Source organism: Choloepus didactylus, chromosome 13, assembly GCF_015220235.1.
Source record: "Choloepus didactylus isolate mChoDid1 chromosome 13, mChoDid1.pri, whole genome shotgun sequence".
Classification (NCBI taxonomy): Eukaryota; Metazoa; Chordata; class Mammalia; order Pilosa; family Megalonychidae; genus Choloepus; species Choloepus didactylus.
The window spans coordinates 77,249,197-77,277,152 of record NC_051319.1 but is presented as its reverse complement, the minus strand read 5'-3'; the positions used below and the strand labels follow the sequence as shown (position 1 = coordinate 77,277,152).

General features: G+C 37.3%; 1 protein-coding gene across 1 annotated transcript; it reads left to right on the top strand.

Moving 5' to 3' along the window:
* Positions 1 to 1,205: 1,205 nt before the first annotated feature.
* PPP2CA (protein phosphatase 2 catalytic subunit alpha) lies at positions 1,206 to 26,362 on the top strand. Its single transcript, XM_037800790.1, has 7 exons — positions 1,206 to 1,566; positions 19,375 to 19,584; positions 22,371 to 22,544; positions 23,118 to 23,207; positions 23,723 to 23,884; positions 24,559 to 24,677; positions 25,237 to 26,362. The coding sequence occupies exons 1-7, from the start codon at positions 1,465 to 1,467 to the stop codon at positions 25,307 to 25,309; spliced, it is 930 nt and encodes a 309-aa protein (XP_037656718.1). The 5' UTR covers positions 1,206 to 1,464; the 3' UTR covers positions 25,310 to 26,362.
* Positions 26,363 to 27,956: the final 1,594 nt, after the last annotated feature.

Sequence of the window (27,956 nt, the reverse complement as noted above, 5' to 3'; positions counted from 1 at the left end):
CTTGCCCTGTCCTTTAAGGCTAAATGTCCTTTGCAAAGCTTCTACCTCTCAGATCCTGGGGGAGGGGGGGACGACATCATAATCCCTCTTCTGCCTTTCCCCAAACCATTTTAAGCCAGTACTGTTGGGAAAATGCAAGCTCCATCTGCCAGAGTACCTTGACTGTTTGGATGACCCCTCTCTCCCCAGGGTTGGTATCTGGCACATAGTTGGCACTCACCAGAGCGAAATATTTCTGTGAATTCTGGGGCAATGGAATGTGAACACGTTTCGCAAACCCCAAAGAGATTCATAATCAGACCGAGGTCCGAGCATTCTGCAAAGCGCGGGTCATAGCCGCTTTCTGTCACCGTCTGGAAGCGGTCGAAACGGGTCTCTCCATCTCCTACGGCATCCCACTCTAGAAAATAGGCAAGGGCGGGCAGGGCTTGGGGTCTCTCATTCCTAGGGAAACCTGGCGTCGGAGGAAGGTGCACACCTGGGGCGCAAGGCCACGCGGGGTGTGTTGGGGCAAGGCGCGGTCCGAGTTCCGGAGAGAAGCCCCAAGCCTTGGCCCCTGCCACTATGCCTGACGAGTCACCTAGGCCCGGAACAGGTGTGTGCCGGGGGCGTCAGGTGCACTGTGCGGCACACCCCCAGCAGGTACACCTTCCTCCGCCTACGAATGACCCAATTACAAGCTACCGGCCGCGCCCACAGCCTGGTTCACCTCAACCAGGCTGCCACTCGGCGCCCAGTTCCTGCCCACGAATAGGCGGGAATCCCACGCAATTCTAGCGCCATTGCACCATGGAGGGGCCAGGGGGGGTCGCAATTCTCGTTTCCCTGATCTGGCCGCCAGTCCCCAGGTGAACCGCAGGGGCGGATTACCAAGCCTGAGGGAAACAGTCTCAGGCAGCTAGCAGCCCCTCTCCCACACGGACTGCATGCCGGCGCCTCACAGGCAGTAGGGCTCTGGGAATCAGCTCTGTTCGCCTCTGCAAGTACTGCGCTTGCTCGGACCCAGTTCTTCCCCTCCCCATTCCACCCTTCTGGGAGACCACGCCCTAAAAGCGAAGGTGCCTCAGTTATCAGCCGGGTGCACTGCGCCTGCGCTTTGGTCCCCAGTTCCCGTCCCAACTCTGCTTTCGCTGTTGGTCAGCGTCCGATTTGCAGTTGCGCAGCTCTTGTCCCAGCCATTTTTTTCCTCCGCACCTCGCCGCCTTCTGACGCCGGGCCTGACGTCACCACGCCCGGCGGCCGCCATTACAGAGAGCCAAACTCCGGGGCTAGAGCGAGAGGAGGAGGCGGCGCAGCGGCTAGTGGCCGAGCACTGCGGAGAGAGCCAGCGAGCCATCGTTAGGGCCGAGCAACAGTAGCCACAGTACTACCCCGGGAACCGGCGGCGGTGTGTACGTGTGGCCCGTGTGCGGGCGGTGGCGCGGGAGCAGCGCAGAGCGGCAGCCGGTTCGGGCGGGCGGCATCATGGACGAGAAGGTGTTCACCAAGGAGCTGGACCAGTGGATCGAGCAGCTTAATGAGTGCAAGCAGCTGTCCGAGTCCCAAGTCAAGAGCCTCTGCGAGAAGGTACGTAAGTTGCGCGCCGGCTGCGGGAACCGCCGCGGGGCTGAGCCCGCGGAGGAGGAGACCACTGCCGGGGGGGTGCATCATGGCGGAGGCCGCCGGCCCGGGCCCCCAGCTCCTCCCAGACCGGCGCCCGGCGCGGTGCGGCGGCACCTCCCGAGGACCCGGCGCCCCCTGCCTCCCGCCCAGGCATTGGTCGTCGCCGCCGCCGCCGCTTAAAATGGCGCCGTTCGCCAGACACCGGGGGTTCTAAACCTCCTGGCCTTGGCGCCGGACCGGGGTAGCCGGACGGGGGAGCGGAGACCCTGTGTGTCAGGGTCTTGGACGGTTTTGAGATCTGGGTAGGGGGACTTGGGAATGGGGTCTGGGCGTCTACTGTGAGGTGGTTAAGAGGCATTTTACTTGTGCTTAAGCTTAATTCTCAGGTGCAGTGCTGTCCAGAGAATCCCTAAAGGCAAGCTTGTAGGCCAGATCCAGGACCTTAAAGGTCACAGGGCTTATAGTACTATTCTGGGATGTTTGTATTAAACTCATGAAACCTTTTTCTCCAGACACCTATTTAAAGTGCATTTAAAAGAAAATTTAAATCTGTAACCTAATTTCTACGAAGGTCATGGTGGTAGATGGGGAGGAGTATGAAGTACTTCTTTCTAGTTGGAAGAAATGGAGACTTCGGTGAGTCACACTACATCAGAGCTTTTGGATTGGAAATCAAGTTCGGTTTAATGTATGATTTATATGCTGATTCAAATTAGGTTGTGTGAATCTCTTCTCTAAGCTTAACATACTTGGCATTTTGCCATTTGCTTTTTAAATGAGCAACGAACTGGAAGAGCGGCAAGTTTTATATCCAGATTCGTTGTTGAAAAAGTCACTCAATTCTATTTTTTAGTGCCAGTAGTAGTAGTGATAATAATAGCTGCGGTTTGAACTCTTAACTGTGTTCTCAGCACTCTTTAGAGTAGAAATAAATAATTACAAAGATGTTGAAAATGGATTGGGTGTAGTCCACTTAACGCCAAACTTGTATTTTATATTATCTAATTGTTTTATTTTTCCTTAGGGATTGAGGAACAGGTAGCCTAATTGTCAGGTACTCTTAATAGCTATTAGCTGTGTTGTAAGTATTTTTAAAGTATTGTAACTCAGTTTTCTAAAGTGTAGAAAATGATCGTCTCCACTTCGAACATTTTAAGCTTCCCTTTTCAAAATTAACTTTGCAGCACTTCATTTTAGTACAGAATTGTGAAGTATCGTATTAGCATTTTGTATAGGTGAAAAGAGTTATTAGCGAGCTATTATGCTGACTCATTTGTGGTTTGATGTGAAAATGAGGCTATGAATTTGATGTATATGCTCCCAAGACAGACTTATTCAGAAACCATCCTGTGAATAAGTGGAATTTAAGCGAGTCAAATTTAGATTTATTTTAAACCTGAATAAAACTCTGTGGAGGTAGCACATCATCTAATGGAGCTTAATTTTAATGGCTAGCAGTGTACTGAATCTTTTGTTGCTTTTTGACCCTTATTTCTCTTATGTCGTATGAGGTTGGTATTTATTTAAAAAGTTTAGAAATAGGCTTTTAAAAAATTACTTAACTTATTTTGCAAGTTGTTAATTTCTGAGTAATATAAACAATGATGTTACTGACTTTGGAGGTTTAGTCATTAGTGTAGGAAACGTTGGAAGGGGAGTAATGATGTAATCTGAAAACCACTGGACTGCAAGTTAGTTGGACACAAAAGTTCTGTTTCTCCCACAATTGTGACTGACCTTGGGGCATCATTTTTCTGTCTATAAAATAGTTAAAACAGGTATTCTAAAATTTCTTCTAATTTTCTGATATTTTACTGTCTATTTTAAATAGTGCTTTGTATTTAAGTATTGAACATCTATTGAATACCCAAGATTGCTCTACTCTTCTGACGGGAATCAAAAGGAGTGAAGAATAATCATTCCTATTCTCAAGGAGCTTTGACTCTAGTTGGAGAGACAACCGTGTTAATCAATTAGGAGACAGACCATGGAAGTAGAGGGTTTGTGTTGGAGTCATGAAAAATAATACTGGGTGGCTGAGGTGAGGTGACTGAAGCTTGATGGATTTGGTAAATGTTTTCCATATCTTTGTAAAGCTAAGGTGCAGTGAAGTTAATTGCTTACTTTCAGATCTCCTTTGATCAGTTAGCTTGTCCAGATTTTAGTCTTGAGAGCCAAAAAGATGGAAATAATATTTCAAGTTAGCTGTTACATAAAAGTTTCCATGGAATGAATCTTTGTGGGGGTGGAGGTTATCATCACACAGCCTTTGTGCTGTTTTTAGCTTGTAAATATTTCAGCTTTTGGAACTATATCAACTTTCCAAGGTAATTAATTTGAAGACAGCTTTTTAGGTATGTGGGAAGAGTTAGGATGCATGGCTTGAAATGGTCTTTTATACAGTGTTTCTAGTAAAGCAGAAGTTCTTTTTTACTGATAATAATTGTATGGCCAGTAACCCCACTGGAGGTAAGCTACATATGCTCTTCAGTGTGGTTGCCTTCTAACTAGTGATTTAAAAAATCTTGAGGGTTAAAGTTTTATTATAATAATAGTTTTTAGAAAAAGAAAAGATATTTGTTAGAACTATTTGGTAATAGTTGATAATTTCTTTGATTGTAAGAGAGAATGGTAGTATAAATGCCTCCCTTTTACTCACCTGAAGATTCCTGATCTGAATGAAATATTTAAAATTAAATCATAAAGAGAGAAGTATAGCATAAAAGGTCATTGTGATTTGCAAATGCTGAGACCATTATCTCATCAACAATTAACAGTAATAGTAAAAATGGAGAGAATCCAAGTGTATTTATAGACAAGGATGAATATGGTTTTTATGCTATTAATTAGTCACACTTTTTTAAAAAGATAGGATTAAGGTTAATATCAAAATCAAGGTTATTGTATGTGCAGTAAACTGTGTTATTTTGGGCATCATGATTTGTTGAGTGTTTAAAAATCTGTGGTGAGGGGATGCGGTTTCGACTCTGGTACGGTTCTGTGGTCAGAATTACTACATCTGTCTAACTGACCTGATATATTTCCAACTACAGAATAGTAGTAAATAATGCCAATTTGCTTCTGAGTTAATTATAGTAGATGTAAACAGTCTTTTAGTATGTGATATCAGCAGTGGTTTATGGCTTTTGGCTTTGTGCTTTCAGGTCTTACCAAACTTGTGGAGAATGTTGTTTGATAACCAGATCTTTTTTTTTCCAAAGGAGTTCTTCACATAAGTATGGTGTTTTCCATTGCTCTACAAGCACTATAAATAAAGTGCAGTTATTAGAGGCTTCATTTAGTTTTAAGATTTGTTATGAGTATGGAAGAAAAAAAAACTACTTCCTTCTAGTTAGAGGAGCTAAAAAATATTTGACCAAGATTAAATCCCCATATGAAGTTGGTAATGTATTTGTATGTGCAAGTGTGTGTATGTAATTAAAAAAAACTGTTTGGTTCATTTTCGTAAATTTGAATGTAGAGAACAAACAGGTGGAGGGAAGGCATATTTCAGAGTATTATTTTCATCATACTTTCACACACGTAATTTTCTTAACAAAGGCAGTCATTATCCTCAGTTGCAGATAGAAATCAGGGGCCCTGAAAGATAAAGTAGCTTGACTGCAGTGGCTAAAATTGATATTTCCTAGGCTTATCAAGTTTAAACCTAATGTTCTAGTCTTGCTTCACAACTCCTCTTTTCTGAGATAGTGCTAATTGTGAAGGGTGCAGAGGAATTGGGACCAAACTGAATTCTGTAAAATGAAGTATTTTTATTCTGATTGTTTGAAAGCTTCCTATTTGTGTAACATACTGTTGTCCCACTTCATCCTGGAGGAGGAAACAGTAATTATTCTTCAATTTTGTAGAGTAAAACTGACATTTATATTGTTCATTACAGCTTATAGAATGCCTTTCATCCTTGTAACATCCACAGTCAAACCTGTGTGTGTGTCTTATGATTTCCCTGGCTGAAGCAGTGATGTGGTTGATTTTGGGTTGAATTAATTAAGAAACACAAAAAAGGTGAACAATTCTAATATTCAGATGTACAGATCCTCCCCAACCCCTTTGTTTTCTCCATCAGGGCCAAGATTTCTTTGTCTGCAAAAAGTAGGCCAGGGTGAAACTCATGCTGTAGAAAGAAGGATGGTCACAGGAGAAATGTATGTATAGAATAACCTTTATATCACCACTCTGGTGCACGCCCTCCCCCTCCCCTTTTTATGGCAGCAAATCTTTTCCTTATTGTATATCAAGTTTCTCAGTTACCTGTGGGGTATACTTCGTTTAGTTTGGATAAGATAAGCTAGGAAAAGCAGGAGACATTGGGCTTGGGTTGAGGTGATGGTGGTTTTTTTGTTTTTAATTTTTTTTCTTCATTAGAAAAGTTCTGGGTTTACAGAACAATCTTGCTTAAAATGCAGGATTCCCATATACCACCCCATTATTAACACCTTGCATTGGTGTGAAACATTTGTTGCAATTGATGATAGCAAATTTTTATAGTTGTACTATTAAGTATAGTCCATGGTTTAACTTAATGTTCATTGTGTAGTGTAGTTCCATGAATTTTTTTTTTTTGTAATTTTTATTCTGTTATCATATATACAATCAAACATTTCCCCTTTAATCACATTCAGATATAGATATTTCAGGGCTGTTGATTATGTTCACAATGTTCTGCTACCATTGGTTGCTGGTGTTTTTTGAGGGTGTTAAGGAAAGATAGGAAAAGATATGTGTAGCGGGGGAAATGCTTTTTTTCTACTTTCTCATCTCTACTTTTGCATTTTATCTTTGCCCATTTCTCATTACCATCCTTGTCTGAATAGCCCCAAACCTGAACTCTCCCACACATTTAGAGTCTGAATTATACTAGGAGTAAGAAGGGGGAAGTTTTTTTTTGCTTGTTTGTTTTTTGTAGTTTTTAATAGCTTTTCTTTTAGTTTTTTCTGGAGCAGAAGTGGTAGGTAGGCTGAAGTAGAGAGGTCTGTTGCTGAGATTACCTGCTTAATTTCCTCAGTAATAAAACGTTACAGTTACCTAAATACATATTGATACTGTGGTTTAGAATGGGTGAACAAGGCAGTGAAAGGGATGTGTATCTGAATCTGGGTAATGTTTTCTAAGCTATACTGGACCAGTTGGCTGGTTGCTCTGGCATTCCTTGTCCCCCTTAGTCACAGTTACTACTTAGTCATAGTTACACAGTGTCCTCCTTAGTCACAGTTACTACTACAGATGGGCTTTTTTATCCTTCTGGTATTGGGGTTGAAAGAAGACGAGAACCACCGTTCTGAACTGCCTGTGGGAGATAAACAGTCGAGTCTCTTTACTCGGCTAGAGTCACATTCAAAGTGTGGTTCACAAAGGTTATGGAGTGTCAGTGATACTATTAGCTATGTGACAGTTAGTGTACGTTTGTTTTTGGAATTCATTCAGCCAATATTTATTAAGCCTCTGTTATGTGCATTATTAGTTCTCACTGTTTCACTTTATCTGAGTAGCATTGTCTTATTTTCATGGATAGGGATTTGTTAATTTATTTTTTGCTTTAAATAACAGCAGGGTTTCAGATTTAGGTAGTCGGGAGGTTGACCTTGTAGTAAACTCTAGATGGAGTAGGTTTTAGACCTAGTGGTGATCAAGTGGCATTTATTTCTCTGGCACTCATTATCTGTAAAATAGCAGTTGTGCCCACTATCCAATTTTTTGACTGTTGATAAAGAGAGTTAAAGAAGTGCTTTAGAATGGCTTTAGAATGGAGTCAGATTTTAGTGATGAACCTTAAAGACCATCTAAGCCAGTCACCTTTTTACAGATAAGGGAGGAAACAGACCCAGAGTAGTCAGATCTTGTTCATGGTGTGTTACTGTGGTGGGTTTTTTTGAAAAAACAGTTACGCGTGTAGCAACATTTCTCAGTTGTTTAGTAGATTAAATTTTCTTTCCTGCATAGACATAGAATGGTTGGGAATGTTTAATTCATGCACAAATAGGTTATAGGTTGGTTAAGACTGAGGCCAGTCTGTTGCATGTCAGATACAGAGCTTTAAAGAAAATGATCATTCCATTGGGTCAGAGGCAAAGGTGGTTAGTTGACAAAAGTGAATGGAAAAACAGCAAATTCTGTGTTTTCTTTTAATTCAAATTTAGAATTATCCCTGACATTTTTCTTTTGTTTAGACACTAAGCCTTAAAGCCAAATAGCAAACACTAGTTCTAGAGCATTACATGGAGGGTTACAGTACTTTAAAAATATAACCATACAGATTTTAATCAAAGAAGACCAAAATGTTTCATAAAATATTAGTGGTATCTGTTCGGTATAATTAATGAAAGAGAAGCCATATGTAGAAAGGTTTGATAGCCGAAGGTAATTAACTCAAGACTCATCTGCTTCTAGGCCTGATACGGTAATTTATCGTGAATGTTATTTTTTTGGATACAGTTTTGAAAATGATATATCAAAGAAACTTGCCTTTTATTCTTCACCAAAGCAGTTTAAAGCAAAATGAAATTCTAAGAGATGGAAAAAAATTTTTGTTCTTGCTGGCAAAGGTAATTATTCTACTTTTTTGAAAAGTTTTTGAATGTCTTCACTTTTGCTTAAAATGAAAATTAAAATGCAAAAATTATTTATGGAATTTTTTTCAGCTTTGCTTCTCATGTCCTATGACTATATTGGTAGAAGAGGGGCTCAACTATGTGGTAGAATATGGTGTGTTAAATTTACTAGAACTAGAGTTCCAATGGACATTAGGATTAATAATTGCAGATTTTTATAGTAGCATGACTTCCAAAAATGAAGATTCCTTTGTCAAATAATGTACTGTTAGTAATACTAAGATTGTAAAGGGGTCATTTTTGTCTGGTTGTAGTTTGATCCCACTGAGGAGATGTGTTAAAACCAATGTTGACGTCTTCCTTCCTTAAAAGGATTGGTAGCTAGTTATCTTCTACCTATAATGATTTTTCCCACCAAGGGCAAAATGTATGATGCAAAAAGTGTTTTCTTTAGTTCGGTACAGATCATGAACCTGATGAACTTGACCCCAAATTCCTCAATAGACACCTTGGGGTTCTTCAGTGGCTTTTTGTAAAAGAGGGAGTATTTTCTGACTTTGAAGGAAAGTACTCTTAATATATACCTTTAAGAAAATACTTCATTGCTCTGTAATCCCTTTCAAGTTGCTAACATCAAAGATGGATATTATTATCCCAAAGATTGAACCAATGTTTGAAGCAAGTTATTTCTTGGTCTACTTTAGTGCCAGAATAGGTACTGCTATGTGATTGTTTTTTAAATTAAATTCAGTTTTATTGAAATATATTCATATACCATACAATCATCCGTGGTGTACAATAAACTGTTCACAGTACCATCATATAGTTATGCATTTATCATCCCAATCTGTTTTCAAACATTTTCTTTACACCAGAAAGAGTCAGAGTAAGAATAAAAAATAAAAGTAAAAAAGAACACCCAAATCATCCCCCCCATTCCACCCTATTTTTCATTTAGTTTTTTGTCCCCATTTTTCTACTCATCCATCTGTACACTGGATAAAGGGAGTGTGAGCCACAAGGTTTTCACGATCATGCTGTCACTCCTTGTAAGCTACATTGTTTTAACTGTATAAGTCTTCAAGAGTCCAGGTTACTGGGTTGGAGTTTGATAGTTTCAGGTATTTACTTCTAGCTATTCCAGTGCATTAAAACCTAAAGAGGGTTATCTGTATAGTACAGAAGAATGTCCACCAGAGTGACCTCTTGACTCCATTTGAAATTTGAAATCTCTTAGCCACCGAAGCTTCACTTCATTTCATGTCACACCCCCCTTTTTGTCAAGAAGGTGTTCTCAGTCCCAGGATACTGGGTTCAGACTCATCCCTGGGAGTCATATCCTGTGTAACATATCTGAACAACAAAGAGGCACTCAGGGGGAGACTCTTGGACACAATTATAAGCAGGTTTAGCCTCTCCTTTGCAGTAAGGAGCTTCATAAGGGCAGGTCCCAAGGTAGAGGGCTCGGCACATCAAGCCATCAATCCTCAATGTTCATGAGAACATCAGCAGCAATCCAGGTGAGGAAGTCCAACACTTCTGCATTTTCTCCCAGCTCCTCAGGGGGGCCCTGCATATATACTTTTATTCTCTGCCAAATTACTTTGGGATGTGTTGCTATTTCACTCTAACCTATATAGACTTACGATATCTCACTTCCTATTCAAAGTTCCATGTAATTGTGGTGTTTGAACAAACTGACTGTAGAAGTTATGTTGTTTAGAAAATACAGATCCTGCATCGAATAAACATCTCTTCCCCTGGTCTCACATGGAAGTTGAAGTTCTGACACACAGTCAGTTTCAGCCTTTACCCTTTGGCCCGATTTGCTCTAGTCTTAACCAGGTTTACTTCATTCATATCTCTAATTGAAGTCTGGGCTCTTTTTCAACTGTTTTGTTTTGTTTTGTTTTTGTTTTTGATTTAAACAGTTGCTGTCTGTGTTAATACTGACATTCATAGCTGCCGAGCTCTAGCTCTGATCACACAGATACCCAGTGTTCCAAGTTATACACAAAGGGATCAGCATCTCAGAGTTTGACGAAAGCCATTACAATTCAGGAATAGAATTGACTGCTGTAAGAGTTTCTAATCTAGGGACCATTACAATAATCGTTTCCCTGTTAGGCTGTGCTCTAAGATTCAATTCTGAGTTTACACTTTATAGTTAGTCCATATTGGTGAGGAATTATAGTGTTTGCCTTTGTTTCTGACGTAGTTCACTCAACATGCTGTCTTCAGGATCCTTTACCTCATTGAATGTCTCAACAGCTTCACTCTTTCTTGTTGTTGCTCAATATTCCATTGAATGCACACACCACAGTTCACCATTCTGTTCCTCAGTCGATGTACCCTTAGGCCGCCTCCACCCATTGCAAATCGTGAGTACTGCCTCCATAAACACCAGTGTGCAAATGTCCATTCATGTCTCTGCTCTCGGATTGTCCAAGTACGTACCCCATAATGAGGTTGGAGGACCTTATGGCCCCCACATACTTAGCTTCTTGTGGAACCACCACACTGACCTCCAGAAAGGCTACACCAGTCTGCCTCCTCATCAACAGTAACTAGGTACATCCCTCTCTCCATGTTTTCTCCAGCACTTTGACCCTATTTATATTTTTTCCTACAATTTTATAGAGAAATATTTGCATACCATACAGTTATCCACAGTGTACAGTCAGTTGTTCATAGTATCATCGTATAGTTGTACATTTATCACCACAGTCAGCACTTGAACATATTCATTACTATGAAAAAGTTTTTTTTTTTTTTTTTAGCAAATAATGAAAAAGATAATGAAAAAGAAAATACTATACAATACAATGTAATAGTAAGGACAGAAAACAATACCACTACCAAGAATCCCATATCCCTCCCTTATATCCCCCTCTCACACACAATTAGCTTTGGCATATTGCCTTTGTTGTATTTAATGGAAGCATATTACAATGTTACTGTTGACCATAGACTCCAGTTTGCTTTGATTATGTTTTTTTCCCAAATACCATCCTTTTTTCAACACTCTGCATGGTTGACATTCATTTGTTCTCCTGCATGTAAAAACATTTTTATATTTGTACATTTAGTAGCAGTCATTGGCCACTCCAGTTTTTGCCAAATTATACAGTCCCAGTCTTGATCATCTATCTTTATCTCTGGTGTCATACATTCCCCTGTCCCACCTCTTTCAGCGTTACTCACTGACATCTTTGTTCAGTGTACTTACAATACTGTGCTACCATCACACAGTATTATGCTATCTATTTCTGGGTTTATACAATCAATCCTGCTGAACATCGAGTCCTTCAGCATCAAATGCTTGATCTCTTCCCTCTTTCACTTTCCTTGGTAGCCTGTGTTACCAGCTTTTAACTCTCAAAGTTTGTTCATTAATGTTAGTTCATATTAGTGAAACGGCCTCCTATCACAAGATCTTTAAGAAATTGCCCTACATTTTCTTCTAAGTATGTGATTGTTTTTGAGACTAAGAAAAATACTGCTGTTGGAGATCCTGATGTGATGAAATCAATTTAAAAATTGCACTTTTGTGTTTTCCCTTAAGTATGGCAAGAAGAGTGCTCTGCTCTCCTGCAAAGTCATTTCCATGACCTGTTCTCTGATGGCCTTGCTGTTGAATGGCATGATCATGCATGATATTTGGAGTACCTAAGTACTGAAGACTTGAAGGATATAGATTGTTGTCTCAATTTCATCTTTTTTCAGTAAATGTTATCCCTTCTCAATAGTGAAGGAAATGAGAGTCTGGTTAGAAGTTACCATGTATATATTGATAACTGATATTTAAAACTCTAAATCCAAATTCAGTGATCTCTTTGATAATACAGGATTCTAAAGTTTTTAAACAGTTTTAAAAGTTACTTAGTGTCCTAACAATTTTAATTGTATTCAGGTTTTTGAGGTGCTGATATAAAAAGAAGCTTGATAAACTTGCGTATAATTGTGCCTAAGAGTCTCCCCCTGGGTACCTCTTTGTTGCTCAGATGTGGCCCTCTCTCTCTAAGCCACCTTGGCAGGTGAACTCACTGCCCTCCCCCCTACGTGGGACGTGACTCCTGGGGTGTAAATCTCCCTAGCAACGCAGGATATGACTCCTGGGGATGAATCTGGACCAAGCATCATGGGATTGAGAATATCTTCTTGGCCAAAGGGGGGATGCAAAATGAAATGAAATAAAGTTTCAGTGACTGAGAGATTTCAAATGGAGTTGAAAGGTCACTCTGGTGGACATTCTAACGCACTATATAGATAACACCTTTTAGGTTTTAATGTATTGGAATAGCTAGATGTAAATACCTGAAACTGTCAAACTCTAACTCAGTAGTCTGGACTCTTGAAGACGATTGTATAATAACGTAGCTTACAAGGGGTGTCAGCGTGATTGTGAAAACCTTGTGGATCACACTCCCTTTATCCGGTGGATGGATGGATGAGTAGAGAAATGGGGACAAAACCTAAATGAAAAATAGGATGGGATGGGGGGATGATTTGGGTGTTCTTTTTTACTTTTATTTTTTATTCTTACTCTGATTCTTTCTGATATAAGGAAAATTTTCAAAAATAGATTGGGGCGATGAATGCATAACTATATGATGGTACTGTGAACAGTTGATTGTACACCATGGATGATTGTATGTTATGTGAATATATTTCAATAAAACTGAATTTACTGTTGCTATATTAGGTAACTTTCTTGGGGTAAAGCAGGAACATGTTGGAAGTTAAGCAGTTATCTTAGGTTAGTTGTCTTTTTCTTACTCCCTTGTTATGGTCTCTTTAAAATGTTCTTTTATTGTATGTTTGTTTTCTTTTTAACTTTTTTTTCATACAGTTGATTTAAAAAAGAAGGGAAAGTTAAAAAAAAAAAAAAAACAAGGAAAAAAAAAAGATGCAGTGCCCCCTTGAGGAGCCTGTGGAGAATGCAGGGGTATTCGCCTACCCCACCTCCATGGTTGCTAACATGACCACAGACATAGGGGACTGGTGGTTTGATGGGTTGAGCCCTCTACCACAGGTTTTACCCTTGGGAAGACGGTTGCTGCAAAGGAGAGGCTAGGCCTCCCTATGGTTGTGCCTAAGAGCCTCCTCCCGAATGCCTCTTTGTTGCTCAGATGTGGCCCTGTCTCTCTAGCTAAGCCAACTTGAAAGGTGAAATCACTGCCCTCCCCCCTACGTGGGATCAGACACCCAGGGGAGTGAATCTCCCTGGCAACGTGGAATATGACTCCCGGGGAGGAATGTAGACCTGGCATCGTGGGACGGAGAACATCTTCTTGACCAAAAGGGGGATGTGAAAGGAAATGAAATAAGCTTCAGTGGCAGAGAGAATCCAAAAGGAGCCGAGAGGTCACTCTGTTGGGCACTCTTACGCACACTTTAGACAACCCTTTTTAGGTTCTAAAGAATTGGGGTAGCTGGTGGTGGATACCTGAAACTATCAAACTACAACCCAGAACCCATGAATCTCGAAGACAGTTGTATAAAAATGTAGCTTATGAGGGGTGACAAGGGGATTGGGAAAGCCATAAGGACCACACTCCACTTTGTCTAGTTTATGGATGGATGAGTAGAAAAATAGGGGAAGGAAACAAACAAAGGTACCCAGTGTTCTTTTTTACTTCAATTGCTCTTTTTCACTCTAATTATTATTCTTGTTATTCTTGTGTGTGTGCTAATGAAGGTGTCAGGGATTGATTTGGGTGATGAATGTACAACTATGTAATGGTACTGTGAACAAGCGAAAGTACGATTTGTTTTGTATGACTGCGTGGTATATGAATATATCTCAATAAAATGAAGATTAAAAAAAAAAAAACAAAAAAACGACATAATGCTGAGCAAAATAAGCCAGGCACAAAAAGAGAGATATTGTATGTTACCACTAATGTGAATTCTGTGAAAAATGTACAATGTTTTATACTGTAGAATGTAGGGGACCTAGAGATACCAATTAGTGGAGGGGGAATGATAATCTAATAAGAACAGATAAACTATGGAGGGTAATCTCAATGTTATGGGAATGCTCAGGAATGATTATGGTTTGTAAACTTTCTTGGATATAGTAAGATCATGTTGGAAGCAATAGAGTTATTTTAGGTTTTTTTTTTCTCTTATTCCTTTGTTTTCTTAGGGGTTGTTAATTTTCTTGGGGTATGGTAGGAACATGTTGGAAGCAATGTAGTTATTTTAGATTATTTGTTTTTCTTACTCCTCTGTTTGGACATGGTTTATTAATTTTCTTGGGGTATGGTAGGAACATATTGGAAGCAAAGTAGTTATTTTAGGTTATTTGTTTTCCTTAATCCATTGCTTTGTTTGAAATGTTGTGGGGTTTTTTTGGTTGTTGTTTGCCCGTTTGTTTTTAATTTTTTGATAAACAAAAGTTAAAAAATTGAAAAAAAATCAGTAGAAAAATGGGAGTAAAAACTAAATGACAAATAGGGTGGGATGGGGGGATGGTTTGGGTATTCTCTTTTCACTTTTATTTTTTATTCTTATTCTGATTCTTTCTGATGTAAGGAAAATGTTCAGAAATAGATTGTGGTGATGAACGCATAACTATATGATCATACTGTGAACAGTTGATTGTATACCATGGATGACTGTATGGTTTGTGAATATATTTCAATAAAACTGAATTAAAAAAAAACAAACTGAATTTACTTAAAAAAAAAGAAGCTTGAGTAGTTTGTTATGTAATCCTAGGGTCAAATTTAAAACAAAAGCTTTTAGAAAATGGTTAAGTGTTGGTTTTTCTTTTTAACAGTTTTAGCAAGGACAAAATTTACAAAGCAGAAATGGACAGTAAAAATTTTAGACTTTCATATGTTTAAAAAATTGTAAAATGTAAAAAAGTTAATTAAAATAACAGATTAACACATAGCCATACGAATGCACAAGAATGTCGTCTGCCTTTGAGTAGATACTCAAAGAATATGTGTGGAGACAGTAACATAGTAAATAAATGTGGAATAAGAAGCTTGAACTCTGAAATGAGAAATGACAATTAAGTCAATGAAATATCATTTTATATCTGAAATAGCTGGATTATCGGTAGTTTGATTATTGCATAACAAATCAGCATAAATCAAGAAAATGTTCATACTGTCTTGTATGATTTTGAGTATTACATAATAAGTTGCCATAAACCAAGAAAAATTTTATACTGTTTTGTTTTGTAATCCCACAATTACAAATTTTCTGAAAGGAAGTAATTTTAAAAATTTATAATACGTACATGGATGTAGATCTGTTTACATGATTATTATACAGCAGTTTAAAATGATTACTGTAATGCTGTAGGAATTGGGTTGGTGAATATGAAACTTAGAAATACAAAATGAGATGCTGAGAAATTAAAAATAAGAGGTCTGTGTGAGTAAAAACTGGAGGGTAATAAAACAGTTTTTATGCAAGTGTGGTAGGATTAAAGTCAATTTTAAACATTTTCCTCTTAATTTTTTTAAGATTTTAAACTGTAACTGCTGCTTTTTGAAAGTTAGAATGCTCACTGAGCCATTGGGGGAGGAAGGTTGTGATAGCCATATTCCTGCAGTTCCACTACTGAAATAAAGTCTCTTAACATTTTAGTGTCTTTGAGTCTGTTTTCTGTGCATAGAAGTTTGATGTGGTTGTAGTAATTTTGTACTTTAAAATGTTTGCTTGATTTGGTAATACATAAGCAGTTCGTAAATCTATTGCTGGTTTGTGGTTTTTTTTTTTCCTTTTTAATAGTCTTCCTTGGAAAATCTTGGCGTGGATGATCCATGAAATCTAGTTTAAGCCTGCTTTGTTTGTAATTTCTTATTAACCGTATTGGTTAGGATGGTCTTCTTCCAAGATTGTCAAAACAAGTCTGTAGGTCATTTACTATATAACTATTTAATATTAGTTTGAAAAATAAAGATGTGAGATTTCTGAATCCATACTCAGAATGCTAGGAGGAACTTGATAATAAGCTTTCCCTCAAGTGAGTCTCCAAATTGTTTGGAATCAAGGATACTACAAAATTTTAACTTCCCACAGTTAACTTGCCATGAGCTCTCATTAATGAACTAGTCTATTTCCAATTTCAACTTTGTTACATAAAGGTTTATGTCAAACCATTTTTGCTTGAATTCATTCATTCCAGTCTGTATACCATTTGACTGAGTTTTAGTAGCCTTTGATAAATAAAAATTGGGTATGCTGGAAACTTGATCTTGTCCCCCTCCCCAATCTTAATTACACTAGTGGAGAAATTTGAAGGTCTAGGAAAAATATTTTAGGGGGAGCAAATTGTTAAGTATATTTGTGTGTGTATGTTTTTGCTTCTGTTCGTAATTCAGGTGACATGAGACTTTAAATTACGAGTCAGATGCCAGAGAGAAAGGGTAGTCATTAAAAATAAAAAATTTTGAATCTTAATTAATTGCTTTGGAATTCTGGTTCTACCATTTATTTTGCAAATTAAACTAGAAGGTTGGAGGTTGTGTGGCTAACCTCTGAAACTGTTGGTTGATGAAGGTCCCATTGAGTAACCCATAGAGGTGTACTGTTAATGTGCTTCTGTGATTTACAGGGCCTGACTCCTTGTGCAGCTTTTCTCAGGCCTTTTTCTATGATTGGTTTCCATGATTGTAAAATCTTTAATATGGACGTCTGCACCGTTTATTATTCTGGAATAGTGTATGTTGGGGTGATAATCTGAGAACTGGTAAATTGAAACAAAAAGGCAAAAGCGTATTTAAAACTTGTCCTCTGAAACTTGCATTTTTGTTGTTAAAATATATTTAATAGCTTGATTGTGCCTGATACATACCACTGTTTTCTCCAGGATTTCATTGTAATTGGTTTGTGAGATTTGGTAGGTGGGGAAGAAAGAGCTTTGTTGGCTTTCCAAAATTTGTAGTTAAAATTTTCACTTTAGATTAGTTATAGTGTCCTTTCCATTTTGGAAGGCATTTTGGTAGTGCCAACATAAAATGCAAACTACTAGACATGCTAGTCGACCTACTTCATAGTGTCTTCTCTCAGGAAACATACATACAGGCCTTCATGTATGAACCAAGGAAGGAAATACTAGGATATACATTGGGGTACCACCCCACCTCCACCCCCCGCACCAGATATTGTAATGGTCAGTCTGTTAGGGAATACTCTGGAGCCACTGTGAGAAATTAACCATACCTATGTATAGGAATTATGAACTATCTGGGACATATTGTGAAGAGGAAAGCAGGCAACTGAACAATCTTGTTTCTAGTTTAAAATAAAAATGTAAAGGAACTTTATATGTACATAAAATGTGTAAAAAGGTTTAAAAGATGCCCATCAAAATGTTAATGGGGTCTACTTTGCAGGGGGTGAGGGGAGTGAGATTTTGGAGAGTGGTCAAAGAGGACATGTAGTTTTATCTGTGCTTGGATTTTTTTTTTACAAGAATATATCCAACTTTTATAGTTTTAAAATAAAGAATAAGGTGTTTATCACTGTGAGTTGCTTAAATTCAAGTAAAAGGAACAAATAACATTTAGGCTTATTTTTCCTTTTATAGTTTGAATAGAAATTTTTATGTAGCTTTTCATAAGGAATTTCTGGTAGTTCTGAATGATGGTTTTTTAATCATACATATGGAGAATAGCCTTGCAGTTAAGGATAGGTATCTTTTGTTCATGGTACTTTCAGTGTTTCAAGCAAGTGTCCAGAGATGTGCTTTGAAATTTAACTTCTGATAGAATTAATGTAAAAATGACAACATGGCAAGAGTTACATGGTATGTGAACATCTGTTTTCTTATGTCATTGTCCTTTTAAAACCTCTGAATAATTTTTGTAAATTTCTTTGAAGTGGACTTATCGTTCCATTTGCAGCTATATTTATTTAGTATGTACTAGGTGCTAAAAATACGGTGTTTGTGCCAAATAGACTTAATAATGGAATATGCCTAATGAACTGATGCTTTTTAGTAATTATAAATTACCCTAGAAAGAAAAATTTTAAATTAAGGTAGAACTTGAACTTGATAACAGTTGGGTTGCATGTGTTTCTTAAGAAAGATTTCTTTTGAGATATGAATAAAATTTTTTTCTAAACTCAGTAAAATTTAGATCGAATTAGAATTATTTTTGGAATGTCATTGGTTGGTGAGTCCTGAGATAGGCTCCTCAAAAGTTTTGGAGAGTTGAAAATTTGGATGCATCCAGGAAAGCACTGTGGGGGGCACTTAAAAAGAAAAAAAAAGTTTCTTGAGTCTGCCTCTCCTGCCGGACTGCGCTTTTATAGTCTGTTTTTTTTGTTATGTTATCTTATTTAAAGTGGCCTCTCCCAGTTTCTCTCCATTTCTTTGTGTCACTTAATACAGTCTGTACTTTGTTTGCTTGTTTACTTGTTTACGGTCTTTTTTACTCCCAACCCCTGTCTTGTTCACTGCTTTATTTCCAGTGGCTAGCTCTCATGGGGCCTGATCCATAATAGTTAGCCACTCAGATGGTTGAGCAAATGAATGACTATCTTTTAGTATGCTTTACTTTTCTGGCACACAATAAATGATCAATAAATGTTTATTGAATGAATGATAGGGTTTCTACTGAGCGAAATGTTACATGGCCCTTAAACATTACCCTTAAAAGTAATGTTTTAATTCATGCATGGGGAAATGCATATACTACCATACAATTTTTTTTTTAAAACAGCGTAAAAAGTGTGTTTTCTAAACAGCCATAACTGTAAAACGAAAAGTTTGTGATGTCTTCCAAAAATTAAAAGAAGTCAAGCAGGATAAGGAACCTTTTCTCATAGCCTGGAATCCTGGAGTGCCCGTGTTGCAGTTAAATCTGTAAAGCTAATTTAGTAGTCACTTGAATAGCCATTTTCATTGGTCTTGTATGGCTGCTAATGATGGTTTCTTGGTATTTAATTAGGTGGCATCTGATAGGTCTAAAAACTCCTGTTGTTGATGAGAGGATCAGGGCTACCTATCTTGATACACATTGTTTCTAAGTATCAGGGATGAGACAACAAATGGATGGAATCCAGCCGTGTTTTGTCCTTTTATTTTAATGGGATCATAAATGCCTACAAAGAGTAGATTAAATTAATATTTTCATCTTATACTGAGTCTGCCTTAAGATATATTGTGTAAGTAAATTTCTCTGTGGCAATGATGTTTAATGCCAAATGTTTACTTTCCCTCCATCTATAGGCTAAAGAAATCCTGACAAAAGAATCCAATGTGCAAGAGGTTCGATGTCCAGTCACCGTCTGTGGAGATGTGCATGGACAATTTCATGATCTCATGGAACTGTTCAGAATTGGTGGCAAATCACCAGATACTAATTACTTGTTTATGGGAGATTATGTTGACAGAGGCTATTATTCAGTTGAAACAGTCACACTGCTTGTAGCTCTTAAGGTAATTTGAATTTTATGTTCCAGCAATTTGAACTGGGTAAGACAATCCTTTCTAGTGTTCTTTTTCTCCAGTGATTTGTTTTTTTCTCTATGTGACTGCTCTGCAGATGTATTGTCACACTGTTAAATCTCAGAAGAAAACTTCACACTCAGGAATAAAGGTATTCAGGTTGTAGACTTTTAAATTATTAACCTGCTCTCATTCTGAATAAGTGGCATTCTCTAAGGAAGAGACTGCCTCAGCCCGATGGTTTGAAAAACGTTAGAGAGCTGGTCAGACGGAAATTTTAGTTCAGAAAATAGGGATATGGGGAGTTAATATAATTATACTTACAGATACTTTTGAAGGGAGAAAACATAAATATCAAAATGTTTTTATACTATCACTCAGTAATCCTATACTTGAAATTTTACTGAGGAAGAAATTCAAGAGGAAAAAAGCTGTTTATTTGAAAACACAAATTGCAGCATTGTCTTCAAGAAAAAATGCTCTATAAATATGCAGCAGTGGGTGACTAAATTTTAATTTTTCTCAGTGGACTATTTTGCAGCCATTAAACGTAAAACAGTATTCTAAACAGTAAAATTGATAACAGGAAAAAGTAATGTGCAAAATGATATGTATACCACTTGTGGCTTTGTGAAATGTATAAATGAAGATTTGAAGATAGAAAGCTCTTACAGGTGGCTTTTAAAAGAAAGTGTTTCACTTTACCTTTTGAGATTTCTTATTTTCCTAGCCAACAGACCCTTTTTTATTAGAGAATAGGCGGAACAGTAAAATAGTTGCCACAAACTTCTAATATTAGAGAAGCAGTGATCAGATCTGGTTTTCACAAGAGTTGAATTTTAGGTGTAATGTAATGTATGCATTTGTGAGGCTACTAACCTGAATCATGTAAAATACTACAAAACATTTCTGGAGGTCATTCTGTCCTGTGTCTATAAAATGAAAGATTTGGATTCAATGATTTCTGCTGCGACTGTGGATAGTTTTGTGAACTATGGAAAGCAAGTGCTTGAAGCCCAAGATGAATCCCATTGCTCAAAAGACAAATGACTATGCTGCTTTTAAGAATTCATGTATTGGGGGAAAGGATTGTTCCTTCAGCAAATGGTATTGAAACAATTGGATATCCATATGCAAAAATAAACTTAGCATACTTATCTCATAGCATACACAAATGAATCAAAATGGATTGCAGACCTAAATATACGTGCTAAAGTTATAAAACTTGTAGAAAGAATTCTAAAAGAAAATCTTTGTGACCTTGGGTTAGGTAAAGATTTCCTAGATACAGCATCAGAAGCACGATCTATAAAAAAATTGATAAATTGGACTCCATCAAAATTAAAATTTTTGTTCTTCAAAAGACGTCAAGAAGATGAAGACATCACAGACTGGGAGAATGCATTTACAAATCGTATATGTGATAAAGTACTGTATCCAGAAGATTTTTTTTTAACTCAGTAATAATAAGACAAATTAAAAATGGGAAAAGTATTTGAATAGATATCGAATACACCCAAGAAAATGTTCAACATCATTAGTCATTAGAGAAATACATACTAAAGGTGCAGTAAGATACTGCTTCATACCCATTACAATGGCTGTAATCAATAAGACTGACAATACCAAGTGTTGGTGAGAAGGAGGAGAAATTGGAACATCATCCATTGCAGGTAGGAATGTAAAATGGTGCAGCCACTATGAAAAACCGTTTGGCAGTTTCTTAAAAAGTTAAACATATGCTAACCAAATGACCCAGCATTTAAACCAATAGGAATCTACCCAAGAGAAAGGAAGACATTAAAAAAAATTTTTTTTTATTCAAATATATTCACATACCATGCAGTCACCCAAAGTGTAAAACAGTTGTTCACAGAATCATCATATAGTTGTGTATTCATCACCACAATTGATTTTTGGACATTTTCATTACTCCAAAAAATAAGAGTAAGAATAAAAATAAAAAGAACTCCCAAATCATTCCATACCCCTTCTCCCCCGTAATATTCATTTGCTTTTTGGAAAGGAAAACATTTATCCCTATGAAAGCTGGCATGCACATTCTCATAGCAGCTTTATTCATAATAGCCCAAAACTGGAAGTAGCCTGTATGTTTATCCACTGGTGAATGGAGAAACAAAATGTGGTATAGCCATGCAGTGGATGAGTATGCAGTAATAAAAAGAAACAAACCACTGATTGATGATACAGCACGGATAAGCCTTAAAAATATGCCAAGTGAAAGAAACCAGACACAAAAGAATACATATTGTATGGGTCCATTCTATGTGAAATTTCTAGAAACAGCAGATTTCTAGAGAAAGGAAGCAAATCAGTGGTTGCCAGGAGCTGAGAGTGGGAGTAGGAAGGTATTGCACATAGGCACAAGGGCATCTTTTTGGAGTGATGGAAAGTTCTAAAACTGGGTTGTGGTGATGGTTGCATAACTGTATAAATTTAATAAAATGCCATTGAGCTATTGAAGAAATAAAAAGAAATCCATGTATGGGGTTTAATTGCCCATGAATATCCCTGGCGTAAAGCTGGTGGTAGGGGGATTTGAGATGGAATTGTCAGGCACCCCATGGCATTTTAAAATGTTCATATATCTGTGATTTTAGGTTGGTCTGATGAGGTATGGGATTTCCTTTCTTTTTTTTTTAATTTTTTTTTAAACAAAATTGGAATTCTGGTTTCCCTATCAAAAGTTTCTTGAATTGTCCTTTGATTTTTGAAAGAGCCAGCTGCTTATATTGTTTTCTATTTTGTTACTTCAGGTTCGTTACCGTGAACGCATCACTATTCTTCGAGGGAATCATGAAAGCAGACAGATCACACAAGTATATGGTTTCTATGATGAGTGTTTAAGGAAATATGGAAATGCAAATGTTTGGAAATATTTTACAGATCTTTTTGACTATCTTCCTCTCACTGCCTTGGTGGATGGCCAGGTATGTGGGTCTTCTTACAACTCATATTACTGATATTTTTCTAGAATCTGCTTTCTTAATGTTTAGGTACTAGTAACTTTTTTTTTCCCACCCTCACATTCTTTTTGGGCTTTATTAATATATATTATTGATAACATTCATTCAGCCCACATTTTTTTAAGTGCCTTCATTGTAAGTTAGGATCTCAGGGATGGAAGACCCAGTCCATCCACCTTCTCGACATATTTCTAGGAAGTCTGGGAGATGTGGTTAGCTAATATAGGCATGCACAGAAGAAATTACAAGGAAATTCTGTGGGAATGAAAATATTAGTCTCTTTGGAGGGGTAAGGTCAGGGAAATCTTTTCTTGACGTTGCTGATTGAGGTGGCATCTGTGTGCAGTAGTGATGGTTATCAAAAAGAAGGGGAGTGTATTCATAGCTTAGGTAAGGAGCCGGAGGCAAGATGGACCTGAGAGAGACAAGCCTGGTTCAGGCAAAGCAGAGAAACAACCATTGGGACTAAGAGATGTGGGTTGCCACACATCTGATCTGCCCTTGGGTGTGGTTAACATTATAAACCACTCTTTTTAGATCTTCTGTCTGCATGGTGGCCTTTCACCATCCATAGATACACTGGATCACATCAGAGCACTTGATCGTCTACAAGAAGTTCCTCATGAGGTATTGACTCTTCTTTGCTAATAAAATCTTTTCTTTTCAGAAAACTTTTTAGGGAGAGGAGAAATTTAATTGCAGCTTAGATCATTGTATGTATTATCTCATTTAATTCTCAAAACCACTCCATGAGGTGTGGATAGTTGTCGTCCACGTTCTTCAGAAGATCACAGCAGCTGTAGAACTGGGCTTAAGGTGTCTTCAGGGCTTCTGGCTTAACCACTAGACTAAACTGCCTAACATAAAAAATTTCATACTTCTGGGCAGATCAATTAAGTTGGGGCTTTTTGCTATTGTGGCCCATTGATGTAGGCTGTGCCTCAGAAAGACTTCTAGAAATTGTGTCTTTGAGCTAGCAATGTCACTTATATATTTGACTTTAACTGCAAAATTTATTACTGCTTTCAGCAAATGCCACTCAAAAGGTGTGACTTACTAAGGTGCTCTTTCTGATGAATTATTCAGATCATGTGTTAACCATTTTTATAAGAGATGGTTTATAACTGAAACTTGCTTTTTAGGGTCCTATGTGTGACTTGCTGTGGTCGGATCCAGATGACCGTGGTGGTTGGGGTATATCTCCTCGAGGAGCAGGTTATACCTTTGGCCAGGATATTTCTGAGACGTTTAATCATGCCAATGGCCTCACATTGGTGTCTAGAGCTCACCAGCTGGTGATGGAGGTATGTTCTGTTCTGTAAAATGTGATTTGCTTTTTAGTAAACTTAATGAGGCCAGATAAAGAGGAACATGGACTAAGGTTTCTAGCATAGAATGTTGACTGACGTACTTTTAAAATTAGGGTTCTGTTGAGATTAATACTGATAAAACTCTGTGGTTATTGTCAATAAAATCTGACTTTTCTAAAGATAGGTAAAGCAGTTTGTGAAAAGTACTTAAAAAGTAGCTCATACATTCACATGACTTTGGAGGAAAGAGATTGGAGATCCTAGAGGCAACTCTCCTTTGTACCTGGGTAGTGTGACCAAATTAGGGCCTTCACCTTTGATTGAGTAGAATATTAATAAGTTCTTGTCTCCAGGAGTATGTACCAGCCTCTACAAGGAATGTCCATGTAAATATTTAGTCTTGGATCATGTTTAGGGCCACTGCAATACGAGATGCTGATGAGACACTTGTTTACAAAAGGCCAGATATAAGAAGCAGTTTATTTTTTAAGAGTTTTTCTTTTTATAGTATTTCCAAAGAAAAGCAGTTGTGCAAAGCAAATCCCTCAAAAATCATTAACATTTCTTAAGCCTTTTTTAGGGAGGGGTAGATCTTATTTTCTCTTTCTTGAGTGGAGTTCGTAGTTGTTTAAAAAACGTAGTAAAGTAGATTTTTATCTCCTTTGTAGGGATATAACTGGTGCCATGACCGGAATGTAGTAACAATTTTCAGTGCTCCAAACTATTGTTATCGCTGTGGTAACCAAGCTGCAATCATGGAACTTGATGATACTCTAAAATACTCTTTGTAAGTATTTACATCTGAATAGTTGGTTGCCATTACTTGAATATATAGTTGTAATGGGAGGTTTAAGCGTTATATCAGATTCCAGTTTGATTTAAAATCAGTTTTCTTTGACATGGATCTATAATATGTTGAAACACATCAACAGAAAGTGACTTATCATATACAGATCTCAATATAAATTATTAGAGTTTTAACTTTTAAATCCATGGTTTTTGGGTAGAGTTAATAAAATATATCCTGAAATGGTAATTCAGATACAGCACATTAATTAGGCTTTTAAAATTTTATTTAGTTGGTAGAACCTTTCTTTCAAACATCTTGGGAGGAGCCTCAGTATATACAAGGACAACTTCTCTGGCTGCAGTTGCCTTGGCTCTTCCGGAGATGAGTGCAGCTAGAAGGCCCTTATTAAATGCACAATTGGGCTACATTTAGGGCTCTGTTATATTAAGGCAAGCTGAAATTGGAAAGAAAAAAATATGTAAAGTTTGAAAGACTGATAAATTATGTCAATACAGATACCTTGGAATATAAACAATGGCTGTGTCTTGTTTTTCAGCTTGCAGTTTGACCCAGCACCTCGCAGAGGCGAGCCACATGTTACTCGTCGTACCCCAGACTACTTCCTGTAATGAAATTTTAAACTTGTACAGTATTGCCATGAACCATATATTGACCTAATGGAAATGGGAAGAGCAACAGTAACTCCAGAGTATCAGAGAATAGTTAACATTCAAAAACTTGTTTTCACACGGACCAAAAGATGTGCCATATAAAAATACAAAGCCTCTTGTCATCAACAGCCGTGACCACTTTAGAATGAACCAGTTCATTGCATGCTGAAGCGACATTGTTGGTCAAGAAACCAGTTTCTGGCATAGCACTATTTGTAGTTACTTTTGCTTTCTCTGAGAGACTGCAGATATTAAGATGTAAACATTAACACCTCGTGAATACAGTTAAACTTCCATTTAGCTATAGCTTTACTCAGCATGACTGTAGATAAGGATAGCAACAAACAATCATTGAAGCTTAATGAACATTTTTAAAAATAAATACCAAGGCCTCCCCTCTACTTATGAGTTTTCAAATCATTTTGTTTATTTTCAGGGATACCATTTAATTTAATTGTATGATTTGTCTGCACTCAGTTTATTTCCTTTCCAATCTCTGTCCCATGTTGTTCTTTGTTATTGTCAGAACCTGGTGAGTTGTTTTGAACAGAACTTTTTTTTTCCTCTCCTGTAAGATGATGTTACTGCACAAGAGCGCTGCAGTGTTTTTCATAATAAACTTGTGAACTAAGAACTGAAAAAGTCAAATTTTAATTGTTTCAATGGGCAAGACTAGTGCTGTTTATTAAAAAGATAAATCAATTGATAAATTCTAGAGTTGTAAAATTCTAGGTAAAGAAAAATAAAAATCAAGGCCACTGTGTCATCTGTCTGGTAACTCTGCCAGTTCTTCAGATTAATTTAGGACTGTTGGTAGTCCAGATAATACAACTTGTCAAATTGACCATGTGCTCTTCATGGGTTCTTCCTGGAAGAAGGAACCATGGGTTTCTTGACTGCAGGAAAGGAAATCTATGTGCTTATTAAAGTAAGAACTGACTGTAAAACCATGCAACTTGAGACTTAAGTTTTTTGAGTTTTGTTTTAATAAAATGGCATGTTTTCAGATAAGAGCTTAACAAATGAAATGAGAAGATGTTTCTATTTACTGGTTAGTGAAATTTCTGATTATAAATATTATATTGCTATGTATGTTACATGGGCTCTTCTAAAATGACAAATTAGTAAATTCTTAACAAATATTTGTGCATTACTTGCCATGTGATCTTAGAGTTAAATTTGTCCCAGATAAGGAAGATCTTAAAGCATTATTTGCCTGCATTAAACTCTTTAAGTGATAATAGTGAAATCAAATAGAAAACTATTGCTGGATCATGGTTTAGTTTTATGTACATTCACCAAAAGATGAAAGTGGTGCTTGAAATGAAATGACAATACTAAACTGTTACTGAATTTTTCTTTCCTCATTTTTCTTTTTTTTTTTTAATCATTACAGATTATGTATTTTGGATCCTGTAGGAAGTAAATAATGGAGTTATAAATCAAAAATACAGTAGTATTGGTATTTATATTTACCATGTGATCTTTACTGGAAATCTTTATTTCTTCATGTAGTTTTAGTCAATTGTTTAGTGTCTCTTCCTTTCAGCCTGCTCAACTCCCTTTAGCATTTCTTATAGGACTGATTACTGGTGATGAAGTCCCTCAGCTTTTGATTATCCAAGAATGTTTTCATCTCCCCCACATTTTTATCCTCCAGGTGTTTGTGAATTCTCCAAGTCTCTGATGGTTATTGACTTCTATTTGTATTCCATTGTGGTCAGAGAATGTGCTTTGAACAAATTCATTTTTTTTAAACTTTTTTTTTAAATTTTATTGAGGCTTGTTTTTATGTCTCAACATATGGTCCATTTTGGAGAAAGATCCGTGATCACTAGAGAAGAATGTGTGTTCCAGTGACCTGGGATGTAATATTCTATATATGTCTGTTAAAATTCTCTATATCTCTCTCTCTCTCCTTCCTTTGCTCCTCTGTCGGTAGGGCTCCCTTTAGTATCTGAAGTAGGGCAGGTCTTTTATTAGCAAAATCTCTCAGCATTTGTTTGTGAAAAATTTAAGCTCTCCCTCAAATTTGAAGGAGAGTTTTGCTGGATAAAGTATTCTTGGCTGGAAATTTTTCTCTCTGCATTTTAAATATGTCATGCCACTGCCATCTTGCCTCCATGGTGGCTGCTGAGTAGTCACTACTTAGTCTTATGTTGTTTCCTTTGTATGTGGTGAATTGCTTTTCTCTTGCTGCTTTCAGAACTTTCTCCTTCTCTTCAGTATTTGAGAGTCTGATCAGAATATGTCTCGGAGTGGGTTTATCTATCATATCCCTGAGATCCGTTTCAATTTTTTTGATTTTTTTTCTCCATTCTTTCTTTTGTTCTTTCATTTTCTTTTCTGTGGTCCTCAAGGAGGCTCAGTTGTTGTTAAGCTTCCTCTAATCATGTATTATGAGTATCCAGAGTCTTTTTAATTTGGCCTACAGTTTCTTTAATTTCTGTAAGATCTTCTATTTTTTTATTTACGCTTGCAATATCTTCTTTATTCTCTTTTAGGGTCTTCTTTGTGTCTTTTATATCTTGTGCTATGCTCTTCTTCATGTCCTTTATATCCTGTGCAATGCTCTCGTTGCCTGTCTGTAGTTCTTTTTTTTTTT